The 24,202-nt window shown below is 44.5% G+C and overlaps 1 protein-coding gene across 1 annotated transcript in view; it reads right to left on the reverse strand.

Annotated features, from left to right (window-relative positions):
* The window catches only part of F8 (coagulation factor VIII), a 66,017-nt gene extending 42,208 nt beyond the window's left edge, over positions 1-23,809 (reverse strand). Inside the window, exons 1-10 of the mRNA XM_038748136.1 lie at positions 23,556-23,809; positions 16,626-16,747; positions 15,581-15,703; positions 12,595-12,807; positions 10,161-10,229; positions 8,157-8,273; positions 6,219-6,440; positions 5,425-5,689; positions 3,715-3,886; positions 2,748-2,841 (exon numbers count right to left, since the gene is read on the reverse strand). Coding sequence (XP_038604064.1) covers positions 2,748-2,841; positions 3,715-3,886; positions 5,425-5,689; positions 6,219-6,440; positions 8,157-8,273; positions 10,161-10,229; positions 12,595-12,807; positions 15,581-15,703; positions 16,626-16,747; positions 23,556-23,761 — 1,603 coding nt within the window. The 5' untranslated portion in view covers positions 23,762-23,809. The remainder of the gene's footprint in view (positions 1-2,747; positions 2,842-3,714; positions 3,887-5,424; positions 5,690-6,218; positions 6,441-8,156; positions 8,274-10,160; positions 10,230-12,594; positions 12,808-15,580; positions 15,704-16,625; positions 16,748-23,555) is intronic.
* Positions 23,810-24,202: the final 393 nt, after the last annotated feature.

A 24,202-nucleotide genomic window follows, 5' to 3' on the forward strand; every position in this document is an offset into this window, starting at 1 on the left:
TGTCAGCTGTGTGACTTTGGGCAAGTCACTTCACTTCTCTGGGCCTCAGTTCCCTCATCTGGAAAATGGGGATTAAGTCTGTGAGCCCCCCGTGGGACAACTTGATTACCTTGTATCTACCCCAGCGCTTAGAACAGTGCTTTGCACACAGTAAGCACTTAATAAATGCCATCATTATTATTATTATTATTGCAACATCAAGTAGCTCCTGGAAACTCCTCCTTAAACACAGGCAAGACTTTGCAACAGTATACAACACTGTAGCAACAGGATAGCTGCTGGGAACTCCTTCTTATAAGCAGAACTGCTGATCACCCATTGGATTGTTGAGGTGGGGCTAGAAAAAAAGGAAGGAAGGTAGGGAGGAAGAAAAGAAGAAAGGAAGTGAGGAAGAAAAGAAGAAAGGGAGGAAGGAAGGAAGAGAGGGAGGGAAGGAGGCAGGGAGGAAGGAAGAGAGGAAGGGAGGGAGGGGGATAAGGAGGGAGGGAGGGAAGAAGGAAGGCATTATATTAGTGTCTGTCTCCCTATCTAGACTGTAAGCTCATTGTGGGCAGGAAATGTGTCTGTTCATTCTTACATTGTATGTTCCCAAGCACTTAGTACAGTGCTCTGCACATGATTAGTACTCAATAAATATGATTGACTGACTGACTAAGAAGGAAGAAAAACACCTAATCCAGTGCTCTATTTGCAGTGCTTGATGACAGAGAGAGTTATCAATCAATCAATCAATCAATCGTATTTATTGAGCGCTTACTATGTGCAGAGCACTGTACTAAGCGCTTGGGAAGTACAAATTGGCAACGCATAGAGACAGTCCCTACCCAACAGTGGGCTCACAGTCTAAAAGTTATAAGTACAGATATGTGCAAATGGAGGCAGGAGACCTATTGGGGACTTGAGGATCATAATTATGATACTTTTTAAGCACTTACTTTGTGCCAAGCACCTTGCTAAGCATTGGGGTAGATACAAGTTAATCAGGTTGTACACAGTCCCTGCCCCATATGGGGCTCCCAGTCCTAGTTCCCATTTTACAGATGAGGGAACTGAGGCACAGAGAAGTGAAGTGACTAGCCCAAGGTCAAACAGCAGACACATGGCAGAGCCAGGTTTAAAACCCAGGTCCTCTGTCTCCCAGACCTGTCCTCTTTCCTATAGGCCAGACTGCTTTTCTAAGGATCATGAGAGTGAAAAGACCGAAAGGTATGGGTAGAAGAGGAGAATAACGAGACAATCACAGAATGAAAGCATTTCTACAGCGTGGCTCAGTGGAAAGAGCCCAGGCTTGGGAGTCAAAGGTCATGGGTTCTAATCCCAGCTCCGCCACTTGTCAGCTGTGTGACTTTGGGCAAGTCACTTAACTTCTCTGGGCCTCAGTTACCTCATCTGTAAAGTGGGGATTAAGACTGTGAGCCCCACGTGGGACAACCTGATTACCTTGTATCCCACCCCCCCGCGCTTAGAACGGTGCTTGGCAAATAGTAAGCGCTTAACAAATACCATCATTATTATTATTACAGAAACGCTCTGAGCATGTCACTCTCCTCCTCAAAAATCTCCAGTGGTTGCCTGTCAACCTTTTCATGAAGCAAAAACTCCTCACTATCGGTTTCAAGGCTGTCCATCCCCTCGCCCCCCTCCTACTTCATCTCCCTTCTCTCCTTCTCCAGCCCAGCCCGCACCCTCTGCTCCTCTGCTGCCGTTAACCTCCTCACTGGGCCTCATTCTCACCTATCCCGCCATCGACCCCTGGCCCATGTCTTACCTCTGGCCTGGAATGCCCTCCCTCCACACATCTGCCAAACCAGCTCTCTTCTTCCCTTCAAATCCCTACTGAGAGCTCACCTCCTCCAGAAGGCCTTCCCAGACTGAGCCCCCCTTATCCTCTGCTCCTCTCCCCTCCCCATCTCCCCCACTCCCTTCCTCTGCCCTGCCCCCTTCCTCTCCCCACAGCAATTGTGTATATTTGTACATATTTAATTATTCTATTTATTTTATTAATTAATTATATATATAATTCTATTTATTTTTATGGTATTGACACCTGTCTACTTGTTTTGTTTTGCTGCCTGTCTCCCCCTTCTAGACTGTGAGCCTGTTGTTGGGTGGGGACTGTCTCTATATGTTGCCGAATTGCACTTTCCAAGTGCTTAGTACAGTGCTCTGCACACAGTAAGCTCTCAATAAAAATGAATGAATGAAAGGAAAGGAAAACATGGAGAGAAAAGGGGGGAAAGAACAAAATCCCTCTACCCCAGATGGAATGGTCAAGTTGGGAATAAAGGGAATGATTGAAAAGTTGCCAGCTTGCTTTTTTCTTTTTCTGGGGTCTCCAGAGATTACCTCTATTGATTGCAAACCCCTCTGGAGCACAGTTCTTCTACAGAGAGGTCGGACTATAATAAGTGTGTGGGTGTAGGGTGGAAGATGTTGTGAGTTTACTTACTCTTTCCTACCTCCTGCTCCACTATTTGCCCTGGAAAGATTGGGCCACCTTGAGCTAGGATCCTGTGGTTTTTCCCAGTTATAGTTGTGAGGGAAGATGAAGAGATCATGAAGAAGAAAAGCTATCACAGATGCAAAGCTGCCAGGCATGGAGCAAATAAATACCTCCTCTACCTACGAACTACTGGAAAACTTCTAAATTAGAAGGAACGTGATAAAAACCAAGTTTCATCAGATCTCACAGATCACCTTGCCGACCTGTCAAAATATCTGATTCACTATCTTCGGCCAATTCGTACCTGTATTCTTCCCCCGTGAATGCAATGGACTGACGCTTCTGAGGCCATAGGGATAGATGTTGTAGGGTCGGCTGGCTAGATTCTTGAATACGATCTAAAGGATAAAACAAAGCAACCACTCAAAGACAAAGGCAAGGGCACGGAGGGGCTTGGATAAGAAAGCCCAGTGAAAAACTGCCTCCTTATAAGAAAACAGGGAAACAAATTTCCCCACTTCTACCAGGAAGGCCTCTTTAAAATGTCCCAAAGTTAATTTTTCTTAAACCAGAAAAGTTGAATGGGATTGTGCTTACCCACTTTCATCTCCTGCCCTCTTCCTACTAGTGTAGGTGGAGGGGAAATTTGGATTTTTCTGCATGAATAGGAGAGAAGATACAGCCAGGCGACGTGTTTCTGTCAGCCTGAGTCCCTTAGCATATAAGACCACTGCAGTTCTAGAGAGTCTTGTAGCTCCTGAAGTTCTTAGTACAGTGCTTGACAGCTGTGTGACTTTGGGCAAGTCACTTCTCTGTGGCTCAGTTACCTCATCTGTAAAATGGGGATTAAAACTGTGAGCCCCCCATGGGACAACCTGATCACTTTGTAACCTCCCCAGCACTTAGAACAGTGCTTTGCATGTAGTAAGTGCTTAACAAACACCATCATTATTATTAGTAAACCCTTAACAAATACCATTATTATTATTATTGTTATTATTATTATGGAGGTGCAAGGAGGTGAGTGACTTTTGCCACTGAATATTTCTGGCACTTGAGGTGGGTGTCCATCCATTTTATAAACAAAAGAAATCTACTTTACCAAATTCAGAATGAAAAGAACCTATTGCCTCAAACTGTGCTATGGCAGGAAGAGACAGTGGTAAAATCCATTCGGTCTGAGCATGAGCCAGGAGCTAGAAAGGCAGTAAGTTCGGTGGAAGTTCACCTGACTTTCCAGACTCCTCTTACCAGCTTTCCGTTTGCCTTACCAAAAGTTGATCCCCAACTTCTCCATAAAGCAGAGGTCCCAGGATTCCCCATTCCCGTGGCAAAGACATGCGGGTCTTAAAGGTTTGATCTGTATAAGCCACAAATCGAACTTTCTTGTACTTCTTGCCAATTCGTTGAGGACCAGGCTTCAAGTACTGACTTTCATAACTTCTACAGGGGAGAAAAAGAGAAGAGGGCTCGAGCTATAGCTCCTTTGGAATTTTTTTTTTTTTCCTGTGAACCAGGGATTGTTGCAGGAAATCCTCTATTGTTATCAGCACTTAATACAATGAAAGCTGTGCAGCCGGGAAGTTAGTTCTGAGGAAATGGAGAAGAGCGTAGAATCCCTGCTTTCTGCTGAGACAAGCTGGAGACTTTCTGAACTGGATGTGTTGGTGGTATCGGACAGATCACTACTCTCCCCGTCATCAAAGCCCTATTAAAGGGAAGGAGCGTGGCTCAGTGGAAAGAGCCGGGGCTTGGGAGCCAGAGGTCATGGGTTCTAATTCCGACCCTGTCACTTGTCAGCTGTGTGACTTTGGGAAAGTCGCTTAACTTCTCTGTGCCTCAGTTACCTCATCTGTAAAATGGGGATGAAGACTGTGAGCCCCACATGGGACAACCTGATCACCTTGTATCCCCCCCAGTGCTTAGAACAGTGCTTTGCACATAGTAAGTGCTTAACAAATGCCATCATCATCATCATTAAAATCACATCTCCTCCAGGAAGCCTTCTCTGACTAGACTGTGAGCCCACTGTTGGGTAGGGACCGTCTCTATATGTTGCCAACATGTACTTCCCTAGCGCTTAGTACAGTGCTCTGCACACAGTAAGCGCTCAATAAATGCGATTGAATGAATGAATGAATGAATGAATGACTAATCAATCAATGGAATGTACTGAGCAATTACTGTGTCAGTCAGTCAATTGTACTCATTGAGCACTTACCGTGTTCAGAGCACTGTACTAAATGTTTGGGAAAGTGCAATATAAAAACGACACAGACACATTCCCGGCCCACAGTGCACTTTCAATCTAGTGGAAAAAATATGTGCTCAGAGCACTGCGTACTAAACGCTTGGGAGAGTCTAATACAACAGAGTTGGTAGATGTGATCCCTTCCCACGAGGAGCTTACAGTCTATGGGGAAGACTGACGAAAGTGAATTATAGTTAGGGGAAGTAGCAGAGTATAAATTCTGGAGGTTGGGGTGAGAATCAGGTGCTTAAGAGGTACAGAGTGATATGCCTAGGTGACACAGCTCACCCCATGTGGAACATCACTTCAGTTAGCTTCCAGATGTTCTACCACATTTGCTAAGCATGAAAGCAGGCATCCCAGAGATATGAATACCTGTCTTTAAATTCGACTCTCGGCTTGCTCTCTCACTGAGAGGAGAATCCAATTTCTTGTTTCAAAAACAGGACAGAAAGGCCTTTGGGAGGTGGGAAGAAGAGAAGACAGAAATGGAAAGAATGCAGAGGTTGATTTCTGTGGAGGTTTGTTTTCTCAGTGATATTTATTCAATCAATTGTATGTAATGAATGCTTATTGTGTGCAGAGCACTGTACTAAGTGCTTAGGAGAGTATACCCTAACAGAGTTGATAGAAACTTCCCTATCCACCACAACAAGCTCACAGTCTAGAGGTCTGTAAGTTCACTGTTTGCTTAGCATTGACACGTGCATATGCGTGTACACGTTCTCACCTGTCAGAGAAGGTATTTTTGGTGGGTGCGTAGTCCCAGTCCATCTCCTCAACCGCAATAAAGTGAAACCATTTCTTAGGGTGATTCTTAGCAACGGATCGGACTTGGATGGAGTTAGGGGAGTCTTCATCATCGAATATGAACACCTCTGCCTCTGAATCGTACAATTCGTCATCATCATAAAAGTCATCATGCTCCAAATCTTTCATCAGCTTCTTGGGCTCCTCAGGGCAAATTTCAATGTTGACATACGCTTCCATGCCATCTAGAATCAAATAACCAAGCCCCGGTCCTCCATGAGAAGCCCTGGGAACCCGCACCAGGGATGAAAATTCCCTAACGGCGATAGTAATTCGTTCCCCACCCCAACTACTGTCCACTCCACATCTTCCCTTCAAGCTCCCAACTTGTCAGACTCAGAGATTCATCTTGAAATCAATCAGCAGTATTTATTGAGTGTTTACTGCATGCAGAGCACTGTACTAAGCGCTTGGCAGTGAATGACTCGAAAGAGTTGGTGGAAACATTCCCTGTCCACCAGAAGCTTACAGTCTAGAGGCGGAAACAGACATTAAAATAAATTTGCAGACGTGTTCATAAGTGCAGTGGGGCTGAAGGTGGGGTAAATATCACGGTCTTATTGGGTATGGGTTCAAGTGCAAAGGCAATGCCAGAACTAAATGTGGATTTCTTGGTGGAATTGATCCTCAATTGTGCCCCCTTGTCTCAGTCTTTCCCTCCACTCACATGCTCCCAATCCCCACCCAGCCCCCCGGCCGCATCCCGGATATTACCATTCCGATGAGATGAGATCTGACAAGACATAAGGAACCTTCCCTGGTCCATAGGCACTGTCTGGGCCGTGAGGAAGGAGGCCGGGGAGATTTCCAAGGAGGTCTGGCGATGATTCCTCACTAGAAATGTGTGCCCTTCGAGGACGATAGAGTGCACTTCTGGGGCAGTGCCCATTCCAATCACATGCCAATGGATTGGTTTTTGCTTGCACACGTTCAGATCTGCAGGTAAGAACGACAATACTGCTACTAATAACAATTGTGGTATTTGTTAAATGCTTATTATGTACCGTACTAGCGCTGGGGTGAATACAAGCAAATCAGGTTGGACACAGACCCTGTCCCATGTAGGGCTCACAGTCTTAATCCCCATTTTACAGATGAGGGAACTGAGGCCCAGAGAAGTGAAGTGACTTGCCCAAAGTCACATAGCAGATAAATGGAGGAGCTGGGATTAGAACTCAGGTCCTTCTGAGACAGCTGTGATCGGGGCCAGAGGATTGAGAGGTAGCCAGGCACCTGTTGTACCATCAAGGCTTTCACTTCCTTCCCAACTTGGCCTGGCCTCTGTGGAAAAGAAACCCAAAAAACCAAAGCAAATTCACAACTCTTTCAGGACTTTATACTCAGTTAGAATTTAGTTATTTAGTTAGCAGGGAGCCTGTCTTCTAATTCTACTGTATTGTGTAGTACAGTGCTCTACACACAATAAGCACTCGATAAATACCATTGATTGATTAGCATTGCTCCACTGGAGGCTGGTTAGCAGGGCCAATGTCAGGCGGGAGAGTCAGTCTTCTGCTTGGCATCTTTCAGTCCCTATGACTCTTGGGGGAGTAGGACATAATAATATGACAGACACGTTCCCTGCCCACAGCGAGCTGACATACACTAAGCTTTTGGACTGTGAGCCCACTATTGGGTAGGGACTGTCTCTATATGTTGCCAACTTGTACTTCCCAAGCGCTTAGTACAGTGCTCTGCACACAGTAAGCACTCAATAAATACGATTGGTGATGATGATGATGATGATTAAGCACCTCTGCCTCTTCTCCACCAGAAAGCAGCGTGGACTAGTAGAAAACCTTGGGCCTAGAAGTCAGAGGATGTGGGTTTTAACCCCGACTCCGCCACGTGTGCAGTGTGACCTTGGGTAAGTCACTTCACTTCTCTGTGCCTCAGTTACCTCATCTGTCAAATGGGTAAGGGCAAGGACTTACATGGGGCAAGCACTGTGTCTGACCTGATTAGCTGGTATCTACACCAGCACTTAGAACAGTGCTGCGGTTGGAAGGACCCCCCACCACAGCAGGCTAGTGCTCAGTTCACAGCTCTGACTGAAAACCTTAACAGCCATCCACTCTAGAAAAACCTAAACCTGAATGCTCCCTGTGAGTTAGTAAAAATGTGTTGAGGAGGATAAGGGTAAAACCTGACCCTTATTGTGGTGCTTTTTGTAACCACAATACTGGGCAATTTTCATTTTTAAAGTACATAACTATCAATTTCAACATAGTCCTCAGGCCTTTTCTAATGAGCTAATAATTCGGAAATAACTCCAGTGACACAACTAAGAATCACATTGTCAGTGGTCATGGGTGTCCCATGTTAATGACTCAGAAACCACAGCATACTCATGGCTGACTGAAAGAGGGCAGGGATCATGTCTACTACTCGTCCCAAGCACGTAGTACAGTGCTCTGCCCAGAGTTAGCGCTTAATAAATACTATTGTTTGATTAGCTGGAGTCTACCAGAAAGTCGCGGCCAGCATGGATAAGAGTGCACTTGGTCATTCCTTTCCCTGTTCTGGTTAAAGTTTCTCTGGTGCTTCCCAGTTCAGTTTCGCATGTCCCTAATTTCCAACTCACGTCACTTCAAGAAGTCTGGCCTTTCCCTTCCACAGACACGCGGGGCTTCTTGGAACAGCTGAACTTACCCGGCAGGGAGCCGTTCGCGTAGCCATTGATGGTGTGCAGGTTTGATCGGAAATTCCAGGAGCGTGAATCCTGGTCTGGAGTGGGTAAGCCATCTTTTTCTGAGTACCAACTTCTCCCTGAGGAGAGAGGAGGCAGAAAATCAACTGCTCAATGGGTGGAGAAGCAGGATGGCATAGTGGATAGAGCATGGGCTTTGGAGTCAGAAGGTTGTGGGTTCTAATTCTGGCTGCGCCACTTGTCTGCTGTGTGACCTAGGCCTCTTCCCGACAGCTCTCTGGGCTCTGCCCCTCAGCTTTCTGGCCCCCACCACTCAGCTCTCTGCCCCTCAGCTCTCTGTCCTCTGTGTAAATCTAACTTTACTTCTATTTATTCTGATAACTTGACACCTGACCACATGTTTTGTTTTGTTGTCTGTCTCTCCCTTCCAGACTGTGAGCCTGTTGTTGGGTAGGGACCGTCTCTATATGTTGCCAACTTGTATTTCCCAAGTGCTTAGTACAGTGCTCTGCACACAGTAAGCACTCAATAAATATGGTTGAATGAATGAATAAATACGATTGAATGAATAAATGAATGAATGAATGAATGAATGAATGAATCGTACTGTCCTCTTCCCCTCAACTCTCTGCCTTCTGTCCCTTCTCTGTGCCCCAGTATTTCCCAGTTCCCTCATCTGAAAAATGGGGATTAAGACTGTGAGCCCCACATGGGACAACTCGATTGCCTTGTATCTACCCCAGTGCTTAGAACAGTGCTTGGAACATAGTAAGCACTTTATAAATACCACTATTATTATTATCTCTTCTCCCCTTGAGCCAATCAGCAGAGAAGTCTGGCTTGGAAGTATCATTCGCAAGTAGAGTCTGGGGACCAAGTCCCCCCGCCATCCCATCCACTCCTCACTGGGGTGGAGGAATGAAGCAGTCTGAAGTAAGGCAGGGTTTCTGCCAACAATGGTGAAGATTTCTGACTGAAAAACCATCTAGGGCTTCGTGCATGTTGGAAAAGCTCAGCAGGAATCTGGAAAATAGCTGGCTAAAAATAATAACGATTGTGTCAGTTAATTGTATTTATTGAGTGCTTACTGTGTGCAGAGTACTGTACTAAGCACTTGGGAGAGTACAATTATAACAATATAACATACACATCCTCTGCCCACAATGAGCTTACAGTCGGGGAGACAGACATTGATAAAAATAAATAAATTACAGATACGTACATAAGTACAATGGAATTGGAAGGGGGGAATGAATAAAGGGAGCAAGTCAGGGTGATGCAGAAGGGAGTGGGAGAAGAGGTAAGGAGAGCTTAGTCAGGGAAGGCCTTTTGGAGGAGATTTGCCTTCAATAAGGCTTTGAAGTGGCGGAGAGTAACTGTGCTATTTGTTAAGTCCTTGCTATGTTCGAAGCACTGTACTAAGTATTGGGTAAATACAAGATAATCAGATTGGATGCAGTCTGTGTCTCTCATGGGGCTCGCAGTTTAAGGGGAAGGGGGAACAGTTATTTAATACCAATTTTACTGATGAGAAAATTGAAGCACAAGAAGTGTAGTGAATTGACCATGATCACACAGCAGGAACGGGATAAAGCCAGGATTAGGTCCAGGTTCCCTGACTCCCAAGTCCATGACCTTTCCACTAAGCCATGCTGCTTCTCCAATATTCTCTTTAAGTCTGTAAATCACTTAACTTTTCTGTGCCTCAGTTACCTCATCTGTAAAACAGGGATTAAGACTGTGAGCCCCACATGGGACAGAGACCGTGTCCGACCCGATTTGCTTGAATCCATCCTAGTGCTTAGTAAAGTGCCCTGCACATAGTAAGCGCTTAACAAATACCATTATTATTATATCCATGCACTATATAGTGTATATATATACATATACATGCAAATACAACATAGTGCATATATATTGTGCATATATACACATATCCATTTGGTCATTCATATTCTGCCTCCTTCATATGCAGGAACAAGAAAATCAGATTTAAGTTTATTAACCTTCATCAAAGACAGCAAAGAGAAGCACAAATTCTTGCAAATCCTGGGTCCCATCTTCAGTCAGACTCCCTGGAAATGAGAAGAGAAAACCTCCATCAAGAAATATCAAGAAGAGTGAGGAGATGGCATTCCCCTCCATAAACTGCTGAAGTCTTATGAAAAAAGTTTTTCTAAAATGTAGGCTCAAAGGTAAACACTCATATGGACAAATAATTTGTATTTTTGTAGAGAAGCCGCTTGGCCTAATGGAAAGAGCCTGTGCCTGGGAGTTGGAGGATCTGGGTTTTACACCTGTCTCTTCTTCTTGTCTGCTGTGTGACCTTGGGCACATTTCTCTGGATCTCAGTTTCTTCATCTGTAAAATGGGGATTAAATCCTACTCCCTCCTACTTGGACTATGAGCCCTATATGGGACAAGGTTGGTCTGATTATCTTGTATGAGCCCTCTACATCAACAGCACGGCTTAGTGGAAACAGCCCAGGCTTGGGAGTCAGAGGACGTGGGTTCCAAGCGCAGCTCCGCCACTTGTCTGTTGTGTGACCGTGGGCAAGTCACTTAACTTCTCTGGGCCTCAGTTACCTCATCTGTAAAATGGGGATTACGAGTGTGACTCTCACATGGGACAACAGATTACCTTGTATCTACCTTGTATCCTCCCCAGCAGTGCTTTGCACATAGTAAGCGCTTAACAAATGCCATCATTATTATTATTATTATATGTATCTCAGCTCTCAGTATAGAGCTGGCCACATAAATAAGCACTTAACAAATGCCACCATTTTTATGGTATTTGTTAAGCACTTACTAGGTATCAAACACTGTTCTAAACACTGGGGTAGACACAAGTGAATTAGGTTGGACACAGTCCCTGTCCTGTATGGGGCTCACATTCTAAATAGGAGGTAGAACAGGATAACTGAGGCAGGAGAAGTGAAGTGATTTGCCCAACCCATTGGCAGAGTTGAATTAGAACCCAGGGCCTCTGACTTCCAGGCGCATGTGCTTTCCACTTAGGCCACGCTGCTTCTTTGATTATTATTATTATTATTATTACTATTATTATCATTGCTTTAAGAATTAGTAAATTTCACTCCCCCCTTCTAGACTGTGAGCCCGTTGTTGGGTAGGGATTTTCTCTATTTGTTGCTGAATTGTGCTTTCCAAGCACAGTGCTTTGCACACAGTAAGCACTCAGTAAATACAATTGAATGAATGAGGCAGCAAACAGGCCATCCTGGAACACCTCTTGACCCCTTCATCGCTTTTACACAGGTTTGCATTTCCCTAGAAGGTGTCCAGGATATCAGGGTAAGAACAGCGAGCCCAAAGGGACTCAAAGGCCCTTTGGGGGATTGTAAACTCTTATGGAAAGGAACAGGGAAATACAAATTTCTTTCCATATGGCTCTTCAACAAACCATTCCTTGGTCTATTTAAACAGGGACCAATCCCTGCCTCCTACTTCCTGTTAAGGACTTTCATGTCTCCTTGGCAGAGGAGGGGACCCAAGTCCACAAAGGACAGGGAGAAGTTGAGGAACCATTGGCTAAGACTCTTTTGGGATGTGCTTTGCAGACAGATGACTGGAAAAAAGAGTCCATTTCCTGTTTTCAGCTATTTCCAGCCCTGTCTTAGGTCATAGATGCCTGAGTGTTGTGGGCAAGGGAACATGTCTACATACTCTATTATATTGTACTCTCCCAAGTGCTTAGTACAGTGCTCAATAAACATGATTGATTGATTGATTGAGTGATTGTTTCTACTGCTGAGAGGAAACAATATTAAGAAGGAGGTGATCCTTTCAGTGGATAACTGCTAGTAGGTTTATTTTACAATCTTCTTTCATCATCATCATCAATCGTATTTATTGAGTGTTTACTATGTGCAGAACACTGTACTAAGCGCTTGGGAAGTACAAATTGGCAACATATAGAGACAGTCCCTACCCAACAGTGGGCTCACAGTCTAAAAGGGGGAGACAGAGAACAAAACCAAATATACTAACAAAATAAAATAGAATAGATATGTACAAGTAAAATAAATAAATAGAGTAATAAATATGTACAAACATATATACATATATGCAGGTGCTGTGGGGAAGGGAAGGAGGTAAGATGGGGGGGATGGAGAGGGGGACAAGGGGGAGAGGAAGGAAGGGGCTCAGTCTGGAAAGGCCTCCTGGAGGAGGTGAGCTCTCAGTAGGGCCTTGAAGGGAGGAAGAGAGCTAGCTTGGCGGATGGGCAGAGGGAGGGCCCATTCACCTTCAACTAAGCAAACAGTGGTACCTCTAGACTGTAAGCTCATTGTGGGTAGGGAATGTATCTGTTTAGTGTTGTGCTGTCCTCTTCCAAGTGCTTAGTACAGTGCTCTGCACTCAGTATGCACTCAGTAAATACGATTGGCCACATCCCTCGGTTCCCCTTGCTCAGTTTACCTTCTCTGCAGACCAGCAGGGCCCCGATCAATCCCGAGTTAATGTCCTTCACAGGATCAACGTTGGAGAAATATGAGTAGGTGAGGCACGGTGGGTCATAGTCCATCGGCCTGTTCTCCGGCAGGACCTGCCAGACGTAAGTTCTGGTTCCACCGGGAGCCACTTGGTCATCTTCTTTCTCCCGCTGGCTCGTCTGGTCATTATATGCAGTCCCTAAGGGCAGAGCAGCTGAAATGGTCAGAGGTGTTCCAAGCCCAGCCCCGGTCCCAGCGACCTGTGGGAACTTTCCTGACGTTAGTCAGTCAATCATACGAGAAGCAGCGTGGCTTAGTGGAAAGAGCGCGGGCTTGGGAATCAGAGGTCATGGGTTCAAATCCCGGCTCCGCCACTAGTCCACGTTGGGGAAGCAGCGTGGCTCAGTGGAAAGAGCACGGGCTTTGGAGTCAGAAGTCCGCGGTTCAAATCCCGGCTCTGCCAATTGTCAGCTGTGTGACTTTAGGCAAGTCACTTAACTTCTCTGTGCCTCAGTTACCTCATCTGTAGAATGGGGATTAAGACTGTGGGCCCCCTGTGGGACAACCTGATCACCTTGTAACCTCCCCAGTACTTAGAACAGTGCTTTGCACATAGTAAGTGCTTAATAAATGCCATTATTATTATTATTATTAGTCAGCTGTGTGACCTTGAGCAAGCCACTTAACTTCTCTGGGCCTCAGTTACCTCATCTGTAAAATGGGGATTAAGACTGTGAGCCCCAAGTGTGACACCCTGATCACCTTGTATCACCCCCAACGCTTAGAACAGTGTTTTGCACATAGTAAGCGCTTAACAAATACCACCATTATTATTATTATCATTATTATTAGTGGATAGGTCACAGGCCTGGGAATCAAAAGGACTTGGTTTCTAGTCCCGGCTCCGCCGTATGTCTGCTGTGTGACCTCGGGCAAGTCGCTTCATTTCTCTGGGCCTCAGTTACCTCATCTGTAAAATGGAGACTAGGAGTGTGAGCCCCATGTGGGACAGACACTGTATCCGACCTGATGAACTTGTATCTACCCCAGCACTTAGAACAGTGCCTGGCTCATAGTAAGCACTTAACAAATTCCATAATTGTTATTATTATTTATTGAGAGCTTACTGGGGGCAGAGCATTGTACTAAACGCTTGGGAGAGTATAATATAGCAATATAGCAGACACATTTCCTGCCCTCAGTGAGCTTAGTGTCTAGAGGGGGGACAGACATTTAATTTTAATTTAATCAATTAAATTACAGACATGTATATAAGAGCTGTGGGGCTGGGAGGGGGGATGAATAAAGGGAGCACGTCAGGGTGATGCAGAAGGGAGTGGGAGAAGAGGACAGGAGGGTGTAGTCAGGGAAGGCCTCTTGGAGAAGGTGTAAGACTTTGAAGAAAAATATGGAATGCTTCGTGAGTGGAAGGACTGATGTGGGCCAAAGACCTGGGAACTTTCCAAGATAGCTCTAGCAACTTGACTGCCTCCAGGAAAGAATTCACAATGGAAAGGTTTGAAAGCAGCAAAAGAAGTCACCTATTCATTGGAAAAGTGATTAGTTCTAATTTATCGCTTGGCATAGTGCTGGAGAAAGAGGATGAGAAACACATTCTACCTGACATCTATGCTCTTGCCAGGACAACTTTTAAGCACTTCCATACTCGCTCTACCCCCAGAATGTACGTATAAATCCCTATATTCTGCCTCTTCTGGTATCTTTAGTTTATTTGAATGTCTCTCTCCCCAACTAGACATTAAGCATTTTGAGGGCAGTGATGATGTCCATTTACCCTATTGTATTGTAACCAATAAATCAATCAATGGTATTTACTGAGTGCTTACTGTGCACAGAGCACTGTAATAAGTGCTTAGGAAAACACAATATAATAGAGTAATAGACTCAATCCTTGCCCACAAGGGGCTTACAGGACCAAGGAGGGGGAAGAGATTAAAATAAATTACAGTTAAAGGAAATGGCAGAGTGTAAGGATATGTACATAAGTGTTGTGGCGTTGGGTGACTAGTAAGTGCTTAATGGGAAATAATAATAATAATGATGGTATTGGTTAAGTGCTTACTATGTGCCAAGCACTGTTCTAAGCGCTGGGGTAGATACAAGGTAATCAGATTGTCCCACATGGGGCTCACAGTATTAATCCCCATTTTACAGATGAGGTAACTGAGGCACAGAGAAGTTGAGTGACATGCCCAAAGTCACACAGCTGATCAGTGGAAGAGCCAGGATTAGAACCCATGACCACTGACTCCCAAACCCATACTCTTTCCACTAACCCGTGTAGCTTCTCTACAGATCCAACTGCATAGGCAATGCAGAAGGGAGGGTGGGAACTCTTCTGAGTGTACACTGTTCTGCATATAATCAGCACGCAATGAATACCAGAATGGGTCTACCAACTCTATTATACTGTGCTCTTCCAATCAATCAATCAATCAATCAATCGTATTTATTGAGCGCTTACTGTGTGCACAGTACTGTACTAAGTGCTTGGGAAGTACAAGTTGGCAACATATAGAGACGGTCCCTACCCAACAGTGGGCTCACAATCTAGAAGACAATCTTCCAAGAGCTTAGTACACAGTAATAATACTAATAATAATTGTGGTCTTTGTTAAGCGCTTACTACGTGCCAGGCACTGTACTAAGCACTGAGTAGATACCAGCTAATCAGGTTGGACACAGTCCCTGACCCACATGGGGCTCACAGTCTTAATCCCCAGGCGCAGATGAGGAAACTGAAGCACAGAGAAGTGAGATGATTTGCCCAAGGTCACACAGCAGACAAATGAAGGAGCAGGGATTAGAACCCAGATCCTTCTTACTCCCAGGCCCTTGCTCTAGCCACATGCTGCTTTAAATATTATCGATTGATCGATTAATTCTAGCTTATGATTAAATAGACCAGGAGTGGGGCCAGTCTTCATCCAGGAAACAGGAAACAGACTTACCTTCCGATGCCTTCCAGTAAGACACTCCAATAGCATGTAGGCTGACGGGATGGGAGGCCATGTTCTTCAGCGTGATGACCACTGTATCAAAGACCTCTGCCCGGATGGTGGGCCCCAAAAGACCTGAAAACCAAGAGCTTTTTAAACCAGGGCCTGGAAATGAAGGCCAAGGACACAGAACTAAACCCTAAACGCTTAACCATCAAAGAAAAATGGTAATATCATATTATCGTTCCCACCAGTTGGTTAGGTTTGCTCTGTTGTTCTATCCCAAACACTTAGTACAGTGGCCAGCACTCAATAAATACCACTGACTGGTAGTACCATGAGGTCATAGTTACAAATCTCAGCTCTATCACTTGTCTGCTAGGTTACTTTGGGCAAGTTACATTGCCGGAAGGGAATGTGCCTGCTATATTGTTATATTGTACTCTCCCAAGTGCTTAGTACAGTGCCCTGCACTCAGTAAGTGCTCAATAAATATAATTGATGGACTGATACAGAGATGATGCAGAAGGGAGGATGAGTAGAAGAAATGAGGACTTAGGGAAAGCCTCTTTGGAGGAGATGTGATTTTAGTAGAATAGAGTGAAAGGGGACACATAGGCTTTGTGGCTAAGTGATCTCTCATTTGAACTGAACAGGGGCCAGTTAGAGTTTGGAATAGAGGTCCTAGTTTATTAATCATTTCCTATGTATTTATGTATATAAACATTAACATAATGATATGGTTTATTTAAATAATTTCCTTCTCCAATAAACTCACCTGCAGAGCAGGCAAGGCATAATTATTACCATTAAGCAGATGGGAAATCCAAGCAGAGAGAGATCAAATCACATGGCTAAAATCACACAGAACTGAAAAAAGGACTTGGAGCTTCTGAGTTCTATGTACTTGAGGTCATCCTGACTGCACACATTTCCCTAGGACGAGCAAACAATTTGTATGTGATTCTCAAACTCTCCCCCATTTTATAAAGTAGCTGGAGATCTCCAAGAAGGATGACAAGAAGTTATTATTATTATTAGTGTTTCATATCATTACCCATCCAGGTTGGGCTGGGTTTGGCTTGTGTGAAGGAGCTGTCTGTGAACTCTACAAACACCGCTTTCTTATACAGGATAGAGCTGTTGGAGGTGTGTGGCTTTGGGACACCAGGAGGAAATCTGCAAGAAGAAATGAAAACAAATTAATTTTGAGAATTCACTTTTTCACCCATCAAGGCATTTCATTTAGAAAGGACCCTGCCTTCCTCTTTCTCTTCTACTGTAAATATGGCATGGTGATGATCCCTGCAAGTAATAATAATAATAATGATGGCATTTCTTAAGTGCTTACTATGTGCAAAGCACTGTTCTAAGCACTGGGGAGGTTACAAGGTGATCAGGCTGTCCCACGGGGGGCCCACAGTCTTAATCCCCATTTTCCAGATGAGGTAACTAAGGCACAGAGAAGTTAAGTGACTTGCCCAAAGTCACACAGCTGACAATTGGTGGAGCCGGGATTTGAACCCATGAACTCTTTCTCCAAAGCCCGTGCTCTTTCCACTGAGCCACGCAAGTAGACTTCTGATCTAACTTAATCACATTTATTGAGCGCTTACTGTGTTCAGAGCACTGTACTAAGCACTTGGGAAAGTACAGAATAACTGAATTGGTAAACATGTTCCCTGCCTACAACAAGCTTACAGTCTAGCGGGGATCTTTTAAGGTTTTTACACCAGAGCAAATGTCCCTAAATTCCACAGATTAATGCACACATGTGGAGAAAGAGTAGAAAAGGAGATAATAATAATAGTGGTTTTTATTAAGCACTTACTATGTCCCAAGCACTGTATTAAGTGCTGGGGTAGATACAAGATAATCAGGTTCCACATGGGGCTCAGAGTATAAGTAAGAAGGAGAACAGGTATTGATTGAATCCCCATCTTGCAGATGAGAAAACTGATTGATGCACAGCAGAATTAGGTGACTTGCCCTAGGTCACCTAGCAGATAAGTGGTAGAGCTGAGATTAGGACCTTGGTTCTCTGACTCCAGGCAGAGGGAGAAAGGTCCAGAATTTCCTCAGGGAGACCTGGCACTGAAAATCAGAGTTAGGGAGAGAGCAGAGTTGCAGAATGAAGACTTGAGGCCAATGCAGGATGCTTGGATTCCCACTCTGCCTGCAGGAAGACACTGAGATTTCTTTATTTTTTTTCTGAATTGTTCTACTTCAACAGGCCAGATTGTTTTAATTCCAAAAATCAGGGAGGACTGACTTTGGGACAAGCTGGGCTTTTTGTTTTTGTTTTATGGTATTCGCTAAGCACTTATTATGCTCCAGGCACTGTATTAAGCCCTGGGGTAGATACAAACTAATCGGGTTGGACATGGTTCATGTCCCACAGGGGGATCACAGTATTTATCCTCGTTTTACAGCTGAGGTAACTTGGGCACAGAGAAGATAAGTGACTTGCCCAAGGTAATCAGGTTGGGTTCAAAGTTTTGGAAATAAGAGTATCTGGAAAAAATCAGCTAGGCAATACCTAGTCTGGCAATTGAATGAAAGGTCACAAGTCAGCTTCTTCATGCAGTTATCATTGATAGTAGGGAAGGGCGAGGGGATTTAATGAGAATTCCAATTCATTTCAGATAGGATATGAAATAAAAACTTGGATCAAAGCCATTGGATCCAAATCTTTTTGGCAGGACATTTGCATATCCGATGACAATGGAAGTTCCCACACAAAGAGCAGAAATAAGGTAAATAGATAACACTTTGAGTGCCTGGAACATTTTGTCATTTGGTATGCTTCCTTGTTCACGCATTGCTCCACTGCTCCGAGACGGCCAAAGTAAATACCGGATTCTCTGGTCATAGTAGTAAGTTTTTTTCTGAACTCCTGAGGCCTGGTTTCTAATCCCGGCTCTCCTCTTGACTGCAAGGCCCTTGTAGGCAGGGAACACATCTACTAACTCTGTTATATTGTACTGTCCCTGCACACGGTAAATGCTTAGTAATGGTCCGTGCTGATCTCCCCACCTCCTATCTCTCCCCACTTCAGTATGCTATGCTGTCTGGATCATTTTTCTACAAAACTATTCAGTCCACATCCCCCCACTCCTCAAGAACCTCCAGTGATTGACCATCCACCTTGCCATCAAGCAGAAACTCCTTACTGTCAGCTTTAAGATGTTCAGTCAGATCTGCCTGTCCTTCCTTACCTCACTGATATCTTACTTTAACCCAACTTGCATACTTTGTTCCTCTAATGCCAACCTACTCTCAGTTCCTCATCTATCTTGCTGCCGATCCTTTGTCCACTTCTTCCCTCTTTTCTGGAACTCCCTCCCTCTTCACATCCGACAGACCACCACTCTTCCCAACTTCAGAGCCCTCCTAAAATCACATCTCCACCAAGAAGCCTTCCCTAAGTCTTCATTTCCCTTCTTTGCCCTCCCTTCTGCATCATCTATGCACTTGAGTCCGTACCTCTTAAGCAGTTTGATATTCAACCCAACTCCTCAGCACCTATGTACATATCCAGATACTATGCCATTATCTAATTTATTTTAATGTGTATCTCCCCTTCTAGTCTGTAAGATCCTTTTTCACAGGGATCGTGTCTACTAACTCAATTGTATTGCTCTGTCTTAGAACAATGCTCTAGAGCAATGTTCTGCACACAGTAAGTACTAAATAAATTCTATTTATTGATTGATCTGTAAGTTGGGAATGATACCTGTTCTTTCAGCCCCTTAGACTGTGAGCCCCTCATGACACAGGGGCTGTATCTGATCTGCTTGTATTGTATCTACCCCACTTCTTGGCACATAGTAAGTGCTTAAATACAATTATTGTTATCAGACAAATGCTAGAGATAGAAGCAGTGTGATCCAAGCAGAAGAGGGGCTTGAGTCCAAGTCCTTCTGCTGTCACATAATCTCCCAATATTTTGGTTTCCCATTTTGAAAATGGGACAAGACTCCCTGGCTGCTATGAGGTCAGAGAACATTAAATCAATACTTTGAGGTAATTGGAAGACAGGGGTTCGTTAGGTGGCATTGCTAGACTGTAAGTTCTGGTTTGGGCAGGGATTGTCTCTCTTTATTGCTGAATTGTATTTTCCAAGTGCTTAGTAGTGCCCTGCACACAGTAAGCACTCAATAAATACGACTGAATGAATGAATACTGGAATAGGGCATTTTGCTCTATTGTAGCTCACTTTCCTTCCACATAGCCTAAAGGTGACAAAGGAATGTATCCTCTGAAGTTAAAAAAAAAATTGGACTGGTCCTCTTATTCTTTATGTATATTTAACCCCCTGGAAGGCAGGATAAACATGTTTATAATAATAATAATAATAATAATAATAATAATAGCATTTGTTAAGCACTTACTATGTGCAAAGCACTGTTGTAAGCACTGGGGAGGTTGTCCCCAGTGCCGCTCGTAGTCTGAATCCCCATTTTACAGATGAGGTAACTGAGGCCCAGAGAAGTTAAGTGACTTGCCCAAAGTCACACAGCTATTAAGCGGCGGAGGCGAGATTAGAATCTGTGACCTCTGACTCCCAAGCTCAGGCACTTTCCATTGAGCCACACTGCTTCCCATGAAGCAGCTTGTGTTTATAAAAGAACACAAGCGTTTGGAAGTTTAGCACAGTGAAAAGCAGCATGGTCTAGTAGATAAAGCAGGGGCCTGGGAGGTCCAAAGGACCTGGATTCTAATCCTGCTTCCATCCCTTGTCAGCTGTATCTTGGGCAAGTCACTTAACTTCCCTGGGCCTCAGTTAGCTCATCTTTAAAATGGGGATTAAGACTGCAAGCCCCATGTGGGACATGGATTGTACCCAACTTGATTAGCTTGTATCTGCCCCAGTGCTTAGTACAGTCCCTGGCACATAGTAAGTGCTTAACAAATACCATTGAAAAAAGGGAGAAATTTAATATTCTGGAATTCAACATGGCTTCAAAATAGCTGGAGGGTATTCTTTGGCTCTCTCAGCAATTGGTCAATTAAGACAGAGCCCCTGATCCTCATATGGAAAAAAACCCTGTAGTTTTACAAATGGCAGGTACAGTCTAAACATGTAATCCCTGAGAACACACACTGATATGCCTAAATGTTACGTTTAATAGAACACTATCCAGGCTGTTCAGAGTTTTGCAGTATTTATTCTTTAATTACCACTTCTGGACATATGAAAATGGACAAGAATGCCTGTTTGGGGGACAAAAATACAAGTTAGATTGACCAGGCCAAAAATGCAGGCAGAAAAGCAATGGTCAGAAGATAGAGTGGGACTCCGGGACTTTCCCTTGGAGAAGATAGGGGACAGCTTGAAGTAATGAATGGTGCTTGAATATGTATTAGTTTATAGTTTATTGTTGGCCAACAGTGGTCTGATAACTTTGTATCTCCTTCAGCACATAGCACATGCCGTAGTTATTATGACTATCAATATCAGAAAGAATATTTCTTGTGGCTCTAGAAAGGCTTCATGAAAAATGAGGAATAAAGACTACTTTGGAGGCAGATAGCAAGAAATTTTCCAGCACAGAATTTAGGGGCTAGAAGGTATTAAGGAGAGATTGGGAGGGGTTGAAGAAGACAAAAGTTGTAGTTGCACAAGATTAGGGGACAAGCTAAAGAGCAGAGAGAAATGTTCTAGTCAGAGACAAGGTAGTGAGCGTTATTGAAAGTCAAAGGTAAGGAATTCAAGTATGATGTGGAAATTAAGAGATTTCCAAAGGAGGTCATATGATCCTGGTGATAGAGGAGAATTATTTCTTTGGAAGAGTAGGAGCAAATTGAGAAGGGTAAGTAACAGGAAGAAGAAAAACATTCTAATGCAAACATCATCAATATAGGCCCTTCCCGCCCCCATTCATTCAGCTGTTGTATCTATGAAACTCATTCAAATTGAAGATCACCATGTAAATGTTTATTGCATTTTTAGGCATGTAATTTCTAGGTATTGAATTGTAGACGGTGCAGAATGAGCTGCAATCCCAGATTTTATCAAATTGTCAGACTGTAGACCTTCCTTAAAAAGATGAAACCCACCTGCTACTGCCTACAACAAATCTGTAGATCTGTAGATCTGTCTCTGCCCCTGCTCTCTCTCCCTCCCTCCAGGCTCGTATCTCCTCCTGCCCTCAGGACATCTCCTTCTGGATGTCTGCCCGTCATCTAAAACTCAATATGTCTAAGACTGAGCTCCTTATCTTCCCTTCCAAACCCTGTCCTCTCCGTGACTTTCCCGTCACTATAGACAGCACCACCATCTTTTCCATCTCACAAGCCTGCATCCTTGGTGTCATCCTCGACTCCACTCTCTCGTTCACCCCACACATTCAATCCGTCACGAAAGCCTGCCGGTCTCACCTCCACAACATCGCCAAGATCTGCACGTTCCTCTCCATCCAAACCACTACCTTGCTGGTTCAATCTCTCATCCTATCCTGACTGGATTACTGCATCAGCCTCGTCTCTGATCTCCCATCCTCCTGTCTCTCCCCATTTCAGTCATATTTCATTCTGCTGCCCGGATTATCTCTGTACAGAAACGCTCTGGGCACGTTATTCTCCTCCTCAAAAATCTCCAGTGGCTGTCTGTCAACCTCTCGGCTTCAAGACTGTCCATCCCCTCGCCCCCTCCTCCCTCCCCTCCCTTCTCTCCTTCTCTAGTCCAGCCCGCACCCTCCGCTCCTCTGCCATGGCTAACCTCCTCACTGGACCTCGTTCTCACCTGTCCCGCCGTCAACCCCCGGCCCACGTCCTTCCCCGGGCCTGGAATGCCCTCCCTCCACACATCCACCAAGCTAACTCTCTTCCTCCCTTCAAAGCCCTACTGAGAGCTCACCTCCTCCAGGAGGCCTTCTCAGACTGAGCCCCCTTTTTCCTCTCCTCCTCCCCATCCTCCCCCGGCCCTACCTCCTTCCCCTTCCCACAGCACTTGTATATATTTGTACAGATTTATTACTCTATTTTTTTTACTTGTACATATTTACTATTCTATTTATTTTGTTAAACATGTGCATATAGCTATAATTCTATTTGTTCTGATGATTTTGACACCTGTCTCCATGTTTTGTTTTGTTGTCTGTCTCCCCCTTCTAGACTGTGAGCCCGTTGTTGGGTAGGGACCGTCTCTTTATGTTGCCGACTTGTACTTCCCAAGCGCTTAGTACAGTGCTCTGCACGCAGTAAGTGCTCAATAAATATGATTGAATGAATGAATGAATGACTACAACAGAAAAATCAAAGAGGTGTCAGACATATGGTTGAAATGGAGCTATTGAAGAATGACTTACCGGGAGAGAAAGCTCTTGGGTAGCAAAACCAAGGGAGATGATGAAGCTTCACGAACACCCACATTTTCAAAGCAAAACCTTCCACCTACCTTAGTTTTCCAGCCCAGACATAATCAATCGATGCTCTTTACTGAGGGCTTACTGCGTGAAGAGCACTGTATTAAGCAGTATAGAGAATAGAGAAGCAGCATGGCTCAGTGGAAAAAGCACAGGCTTTGGAGTCAGAGGTCATGGGTTCAAATCCCGGCTTTGCCAATTGTCAGCTGTGTGACCTTGGGCAAGTCACTTAACTTCTCTGGGCCTCAGTTCCCTCATCTGTAAAATGGGGATTAAGACTGTGAGCCCCCCGTGGGGCAACCTGATCACCTTGTAACCTCCCCAGCATTTAGAACAGTGCTTTGCACATAGTAAGTGCTTAATAAATGCCATTATTATTAAGCGGTTGAGAGAGTACAGTATAAAAGAGTTGATATAATGGAGTTGCCCACAACATAACCCACCCGGTGGAAAAACATCACCTGCGCTTGGGTTTTTTCTTGGGGCAAGTGGAAGGTGGAGTACCTTCCATGACCCTGAGGGCAGACACTTTGTCAACCCTCAACTTATGCTGCCAGAGCCCTGGACCACCTCAATCTGACCCCTAAGCAGAGAAAATACCCCTCAGATAACTTTACCCCATCTCTGGAAGTGGCACTTTGGGCAGATCACTGTTCACGTAATCCCAGTACTTCTCCATGGCACTGATGTAGTATCTTCTGGTGATACCAAGGCTCACTTTCAGAAAACAGAAGAGAAAGCAGCAGACAACTTGTCCCTGCCAATGCTTCTTCATGCTGAGGTTATTGTAACTGATGTTATTCTCCCGCCAGGCAGCTTTCATCCACGGGAGGCAAAGGAACTCTGCCGGTTCCTGGGAAGGTTTCTGAGCTTTCCCAGGGAATTCAGGAAGCAGAACTCTCACCCTGGAGAAGGATTCAGGATCTGGGCAGAGGGAAGAACAGTCAGGATTGCTTTTTCTAGGCACAGAGCAGCAGTCACAGAAAGGAAAGGAAAGGGGGGGTATGGGTGGGGGCGGTGAGCCCAGGCTTAACCCGTTAAGATCAACACGAGTTTTCTTCTTTGAAAAAGGGAAAGCTACTTTGCATCAGTACCATCTAAGCCTCAGAAGGAGGTCAGGAAGTGGGGAAAAATAATAGGAAATGAGAACTGCTATATTTAGCCTCTTTTTAATGGTATGTGTTGAAGAACTTGCTACATGCTGGACACTGTACTAAGCACTGGTGTACATTCATTCATTCAATTGTATTTATTGAGAGCTTAC

Source organism: Tachyglossus aculeatus, chromosome 6 (genome assembly GCF_015852505.1).
Source record: "Tachyglossus aculeatus isolate mTacAcu1 chromosome 6, mTacAcu1.pri, whole genome shotgun sequence".
In the NCBI taxonomy this organism is placed as follows: domain Eukaryota; kingdom Metazoa; phylum Chordata; class Mammalia; order Monotremata; family Tachyglossidae; genus Tachyglossus; species Tachyglossus aculeatus.